Source organism: Sprattus sprattus, assembly GCF_963457725.1.
Source record: "Sprattus sprattus genome assembly, chromosome: 6".
Lineage (NCBI taxonomy): Eukaryota > Metazoa > Chordata > Actinopteri > Clupeiformes > Clupeidae > Sprattus > Sprattus sprattus.
This window is the reverse complement of record NC_137925.1, coordinates 2,143,033-2,150,768: the sequence shown is the minus strand read 5'-3', so window position 1 is coordinate 2,150,768 and position 7,736 is coordinate 2,143,033. Positions and strand designations below refer to the sequence as shown.

The 7,736-nt window shown below is 45.2% G+C and overlaps 1 protein-coding gene across 1 annotated transcript in view; it reads right to left on the bottom strand.

Moving 5' to 3' along the window:
- Positions 1-259: 259 nt before the first annotated feature.
- The window catches only part of insyn1 (inhibitory synaptic factor 1), a gene marked incomplete at both ends in the record, with an annotated part of 51,032 nt that continues 43,555 nt past the window's right edge, over positions 260-7,736 (bottom strand). Inside the window, one exon of the mRNA XM_080840444.1 lies at positions 260-1,381. Within this exon, the coding sequence (XP_080696570.1) occupies positions 260-1,381 (1,122 nt within the window). The remainder of the gene's footprint in view (positions 1,382-7,736) is intronic.

The following is a 7,736-nucleotide window of genomic DNA, read 5'->3' as shown; positions in this document are numbered from 1 at the left end:
TCCCTTCCCCCCCCCCCTTTTCTTTTTCATCTCTACCCGTAAATCCCTGAGCCTTAGAATGACTTTAGGTAGTCGAGTGTGGTTTTTTTGAATTCCCATATATCATTTATTTATTTTAGTAATTAATTAATGAATTTGTGTATTAATCTATGATCTATGTAATAATATTAAATAAGTATACAGTTCTTTTTTGTTTATAGTACTTTTTTTCTTTTCTTTTCTTTGTACTCTTTTATGTTTTTCAAAGTGTAATGTTCTCTCAGTGGTCCTTTGTTTTCTGTTTGGCAGGGACGTAGGGCAGTACAGTCTGGGTGCTTTTGTCTGAGACAGTCTGCGTGCTGCTGTTGCGGAGCAGTTTCTTCCGACACGAGGGCTGCAGGAGACCTTTCCGTCCCAGTGAGTGCTTCCCCAGAGGCAGCCTCCCCACTAGCGAAGGGCCCATGGACGCGGGATCTAGACAGTTCTGGAATCTGGAATGTTCTGTCGTGGCAGAGGAGGCGATGGAGGTGAGGGGTGGGATGGGGGAGCAGGCCAGAGGTCTGAGTTCACTGTCCGTGTCCGGCGTGCAGCAGTCTCGCTTGTCGTCCTCGTCATCCCCGTCCTCCTCCTCCTCCTCGTCATCGTCATCTTCGTCCTCCTCCCCGCCCACACCGTACGCCTCTTCCTCCTCCTCCTCCTCAGCCTCGTCGTCCTCGTCGTCATCGCAGCAGAGCGCGTGGTAGAGGATCTTGTCGCTGAAGCGCACGCGCTCGCGTGTGCCCGAGGTGCGCGACGTCTTCTGGCTGTACGTGGAGCTGGACGCCTCCTCGCTGGAGGAGTCTGGTGTGACGATCAGGGGGCCGTTGGGGACGGGCAGACCCCCGTTCATCTGCGAGTAGGCTGAAGCGTAGGTGGTGGTGCCGACCGTGGCAGTGGTGGGTGGCAGGGGGGTAGCGGAGAGGGGCACTCCCCCTCTCCCTCCCTGTACCGACCCCTGGTCCGAGTTCTCGTCGCCGGTCTGAACGGCCGTTGAGGCTCTGACTCCCACCGACTTTGTCCTTGTCACGGTGGCTGCTCCTCCTCCTCCTCCTCCTCCTTCTCCTCCTCCTCCTCCTGCTCTGGATCCTGATCCTGGTCCTGAACCACATCCTGGCCCAGCTCCGGGCACGGTGGAGGTGGAGGTGGAGGCTGAGGCGGAGGCGGAGGCGGAAGCAGAGGCCTCCAGGTAGTTGCAGAACTCCCAGCTGTCGGAGAGCAGGTCGTGGCTGAGGAAGTCCAGGCGGAAGGCCTCTCCCAGGCCACGCTCGCTGCTGGAGGTGCTGCTGGCTGTAGCCACCGTCCAGTCGTCCGGCTCCAGGTCGAAGTCGAAGTCCGACGTCAGCTTGTCAATCTGACCCACCACCTGAGAGAAAGAGAGAGAGAAGGAGAAAAATGGAGAGAAGGAAGGAGAGGAAAGGAAGGAAAGAGAGGATGCAGGAAAGTAAAGGAGGAGGAGGGCAGAATAAAAGTGGTTCATGCAGTATAGGGGATGATGGGAGAATGAGATGTTAAGGGTTGGAGAATCAGAGGTGAGAGGTAATGTGAAAGGAGAGAAAAGCAAAGGAGGTAGATTAGGAAGAGAAGAGGTGGAGGAAAGGTAAGGAAGAAAGAGAAAACAAGAGAAAATAGAGTATTAGATTAGATTCTCATATATTTGCCAGTATCTCTCATTTTGTGACATTGAATAATACAACATTTAAATCACCAATCACCTTGGCTGACAAATGTCATATTTACTTTTTTTTTATCATCTCATCCGTCTAAAATAACACTGTCTCATTGCAGAACTTGGTCATGTATGACTCTTGGAAGTGTGGGGAAATAATTTTGTGGGATGTACGCATCAAAAAGAGCGATTGCATTGGAAGATCCATTGATTTGCTGTTGATTTGCTGAATACTATACGTGCCTCGCACACTTGACATTTCAGCGCAGTAATTAAGGCACTGGGCCCCTCGGATAATCTGTTGTGAGACGAAAATGCCAAACATTTCCTTTACTGCAAAATCAATTTCCCTGAGCCATTCGGTTATCATCGCCGCAATACATTACACTGCCAGATCTGGAATCACAGCACTTCTGCAGTCGAGGGATTGTAAAAGCACTTCCTGGAGATCTACGAGTCGTGATCCCCCTCTCATCAGGCTGGCAAAATACTAGTACTGTTAGCCGTCTGGATTTGAAAGAGGATCATTATGAAGCATAAATAAGTCGCGTCAGAGGAGACAGTGCAACTGTAATTTCCTGTTAATGTGGGGGATTAACCTTCTTATTCGTTCTTCCGCTGGATGCTTTTTAAAAGTGCAATTAAAAGCGTCCCGAGGAGCAGAATAAACAGAGGCGATGATTGCAGCCACAGGATGCGGTGGGTGAAGCATCTGATTGCACAGGTGATTTCCTGGCTCTCTAGACGTGACGGAGAGCAGAGAGGTGAACTAAACTCAAGTAAACATACGCCGCTCTTCAAACGGGCCAGACAACCTGTTAAGACACCAATCATAGCTAATTAAAGGCTAAAACACGCCCTGATTGGAAGGCTGCTGACAGTTCCTGTGCGTGGTGTTTCAAATTCAGGCTCACTTGATTATGCAAGAGTGCAGGTGTCAAAAGACACAACCTGCCTATACAGTACTTGTGTTTGCTCCACTCATCTTCACACAGAGCCTCAGGTCTACATACTGTGTAATACATTTCCTGCTCCTTTTGTTATTATAATAATATATACTATCTACATTATACTACACCATATATTCATATATATGTTCATGTGAACATATAACTGCATCACTCTGGGCCCGTAGTTCAGCTCTGGCTGATGCGGCAATTATTCGTTTCCAACAGGAATACCAGAGGGGATTCCTGGACACGGCATTCTAGAGACATGGGATCAGGCACCATCAGATCCTCCGGGATCAAGGAGCTTACACCTAAAATGGCTGGACCCAGCGGAGAAAAGGTATGTGTAAGACCAAAGAGGCCCGTCCAATGTGTGCCAGTTATTCTGAATACCTCCTTTGCTGTCATATATACTATAGGTTTCTATATTAATTGTAAAAAAACATGTCTGCATTATGGCAACATGTGTTTAAAAATAACATTTATAATCATGAGAGCTCATTTTTAGCCGTCTGGGTTACACATTGCACATTCAGTGGCCTCTGTGTGTGAAATGCATGATGTACGTGTAATCTAAAACAAATGGCCTGACACGATTCGTCCCCTAGGCAAACGGCCTAGACCAGAGCGTGCTCCTCAGCCTAACACTGGGTGATGGGAACATCGCTCCCTCAAATAATGTGTGAGTGGAGCAAACAAGAATAAGGCTCTAATACAGGATGAACGACAAACACACACACACACATACACACACACACACACACACAAAGCCACGGGGGATGGAATGGCTTTGTTTAGCTGATTACTCACCCCTACGGAAAAAGTAGGAGACAAAGTAGAAGAAGAGAGAGAGAGAGAGAGGACAAGCGCAAAAAAGAGCATTTATTTTAAAGCCACACTGTGCAGGTTTTAACCGTTTTTGAGGTATGTTTTTTTTTCTTAGTAGATTGTTTTGTTAGCGTCCTCAAATTCATTTTTAATGGCATGTGGTCATAAGAAGGAGAGAGATAGCGCAGATGTAATATCCACCAGCCACTCAGGCTATTCACTATGTTGTTTTGTGATTCATGTCAGAAACCCTGCACAAATATGAGAAAGCTTTTACAGCCCAGCATCTACAAATGCGTTGCATACATACAGTACCTCTATCCACAATCTGGCTAGCTTTTATCAGTGCAGTGCTAATGTTAGTCTTTGCGAGGCGAGTAATTTGGCTATGTGCTTGTTTTTGCTTGTTTTAGGCGGAAAGCCCACAGTGTCTACAATGCCTCTTTAATCATTGTGTTTGGAGAGTGTGTGGCCAGAGCCAACATCAGCCCTCGCTATGAGTTTTCATTACACACTCATTGCATCATGCAAGGCCTCGCTTTTATTTGTTTGATTTAATAATTCATTTCGGACTGAATATTTCCAAGAATTGTGTGTCATTACGAAGCCGATGAACACACTAGAGAAAGAAGACATCGGGACAGTCAGCTTCAGAAATGATGTTTGTGGTACTGCGCGGCATCCTGCTCCAAGAGTAATTGAAGCCAGATAACAGTCTGGGCTTAACGGGACTGCTAAATCTAGGGTGCCTTTTCTTCGAGCGCCGCCCCGGTGTGTGTGTGTGTGTGTGTGAGTGAGTTGCTCTCGCGGCAGGAGTGAATTATTGGGTAAACAGATTGCCTAACCGTGAAGGATGAATGAACACATCAGGCACAAGTCATTAGCGCAGGGACACACTGTGTTTTAAATGGAAGAAGCACAATGCGATGCTTCAATAGTAATTACAGGCTGTGGAAAGAAAATCACATGCCTTTGTTGGGATTTGTTTTTTTATTTTATTTGTATATTTTTTTTTGCTAGTGGTAGGAGCAGGGTTTGAAGGCCGCATACATACAGCTGCACAAGCCGCCATTAGCTTCCCCTTCCCTCTGCCTCTTCTCTCTCTTTTCCCCAGAGGCTCTGAGATGATGTTTGCCTTCCCGTTGGAAAATTACATACCGCCGCTCCCAACCTGCCGAGATGCAAACGCAACGCATGCTAATGATGTCGTCTATTCTCCCAACCTGCCGAGATGCAAACGCAACGCATGCTAATGATGTCGTCTATTCAGCCGTGCATGGCACGTCAGTTATTTTGGGATAAATGGCTATTTAGTCTTCTTTAGTGTGTGTGTGAGTGTGTGTGTGTGTGTGTGTGTTATGTGTGTGTGTGTGTGTGTGTGTGTGTCTGTGCGTTTCCTGTTTGTTAAAATGGGTGAACTAAATGACTAAAAATGAGAGAATAAAGGGAGACGATTCCTCCGAACAACACTGAGTTTCTGATAGCAGTGTGCTTTTATCTCGCTTCTTTGCATGGAGCTCTTTGCCAGATGCTGTTCACAAACACACACATACACACACACACACACACACACACAGTCTGGCCCAGATCTGTTTGTGTTACAGAGTCAGCTGACACATGTCTGAGTGTGCGAGCAAGAGAGGGTGAGGCTTGCAGGCTTTTTAGTTGCCACCCTCCCCCACACAAACACACACACACACACACACACACCCACACATACACACACACACACACACACACAAACACACACACACACACACACACACACACACACACACACACACACACACACACACAAATGCAGGTGTACACATCAGATACACACAGATGTATCCAAATCAGGGGTGAGGTGCTGTCCATGGTGCTGAAGGAAGTGGAATGATTACACATTGAGGCTAAGAGGCAAATTAAAAGTCCTGCTCATGCACTGTGCACTGCTTGAGTGTCAGTCAGGCAGACAGTGGAGTGGACACGACTGTGTGTTGTGACCGGAGCGGTCCGGTTTAGTTTACAGCTCTCGCTCACAAGCATGCCTAGAGCCAGACATTGCATCCAGTTATGTTAAAGAACCAGGGGGCATTGTGCAAATGGCAGCCCCCATTTCACTCTCTCTCTCTCTCTCTCTCGATCTCTCATTCTCTCTCTCTCTTTCTCTCTCTCTCTCTATCTCTCTCTCTCTCCCTCTCTCTCTCTCTCTCTCTCTCTCGATCTCTCATTCTCTCTCTCTATCTCTCTCTCTCTCTCTCTCTCGATCTCTCATTCTCTCTCTCTCTTCATCTCTCTCTCTCTATCTCTCTCTCTCTCCCTCTCTCTCTCTCTCTCTCTCTCTCGATCTCTCATTCTCTCTCTCTATCTCTCTCTCTCTCTCTCTCTCTGTCTCTCTCTCTCTCTCTCTCGATCTGTCATTCTCTCTCTCTCTTTTTCTCGATCTTAAATTCTCTCTGTCTATACTGTACTGTTACAGTTGTAACAGTTGTTATGTGTTTGTCTGTGTGTGTAGCACAGCTATGGTGTCTGCTGAAGAAGTAGTGTGTGTGTGTGTGTGTGTGTGTGTGTGTGTGTGTGTGTGTGTGTGTGTGTGTGTGTGTGTGTGTGTGTGTGTGTGTGTGTGTGTGTGTGTGTGTGTGTGTGAGAGGTTTAATGCTAAATGAAGAAATGGCAGTTTACAAACCCTCATACGCAACCACTCAAACAGTAGCTACGATTTGTGAACAGAACCAACCTGACCTGACCCGTTCCCAGCACTGTTTTCGACAGCACTATACAGATAGAACTGAGCCCACCCGCCAGTCACTTAGTGTACTAAAATAAACTTATTGTTAAAAGAGAAGTGTACTAAAATAAACTTATTGTTAAAAGAGAAAAGCTTGAGAGTGCAGTTTTCATTCTACCAACAGGTAGCAGTGAGGCACATGGTGAGGTTGTGATGCCTGTGTGAGCACACAGCGATGGCGCACAGGAGTGTAAAATATCACTATCGAGTGTCAAATATCACTATCGAGTGTCAAATATCACTATCGAGTGTAAAATATCACTATCGAGTGTTTATTGCATAATGAGTCAGTATGTTGTAATAGTGTAATAGTTTTGAACATGTTATAAACTAAGATACAGTCAGATTGCAGTTCTGAAATGTTGTAACCGATAGTGATATTTTACACTCGATAGTGATATTTTACACTCGATAGTGATATTTGACACTCAATAGTGGTATTTTACACTCGATAGTGATATTTGACACTCGATAGTGATTTTTACACTCGATAGTGATATTTGACACTCGATAGTGATATTTTACACTCGATAGTGATATTTGACACTCGATAGTGATATTTGACATAGTGTGAATACACAGAGTTAAACAGAAGCGTGTCTCAAAATCCAAATAGACGCAATCCACATGCTGGTAACAGAATCAAATATCACACCATGAAGTTATCCAAATGCAGACAGAGAGAGAGAGAGAGACAGAGAGAGAGAGAGAGAGAGAGAGAGAGAGAGAGAGAGAGAGAGAGAGAGAGAGCGAGAAAGATGAAGGATAATTCTTGAAAGGGACATGTGCTTCACACCTTTCCTGATAAGGGACGCCTGAAGTGTGTCCTGTTTTAATTGTTTCAGGGTCACGCTTTCTGAGAGCGTGCACACATTGTGTGTTTGAGGTTTTGTTTGAGTTTCTCCGTTGCCAGGAGACTGTGTTTCTGTGTGCACTGTCGAAGTTTATCTGTGGGCTGGTGTTTATACAGACACTCACTAAAAGTACTTTAATTTTTTACTTCAATAATTACCAGCCCATTGAGCCTAATCAGGCTTCAGAGTTTTTATTTTCAGGATGTATTGTAATTACAATGGGTTCCGGTTTAGTGCACTAGTCAACACATTTATGCTACGTGTACTACGTCTTCTCAGATTATTTATTTCTGTTATCCCAATGGAAAATATGTATTTATTTTATGATTGGTTGATTCTGATTGGTTTCTGCACTATAATCAACACATTATTGCTATGTTTTTTATTATCTTTCATACGATATCTTTGGACGATCCCTCCAAACTAAAGAGGTGGTGTGAATAAATAACACAGATTGGGCCTTTCTTTCCTTCTTTCTTTCTTTAAACTTTTGTTTTGTAGTTGTGTTCAGTAGAACCAATTGCAATTGTTTCACCACGAAAGGAGGGAACTTAGCTTACAGGTCTGCCAGCTTGGGTTGCTGAAGTGCTTATTTTTTGAACAGCTTCTCTGAAATCCTTTCTTAATAGAAATTTCACTTATGGCCT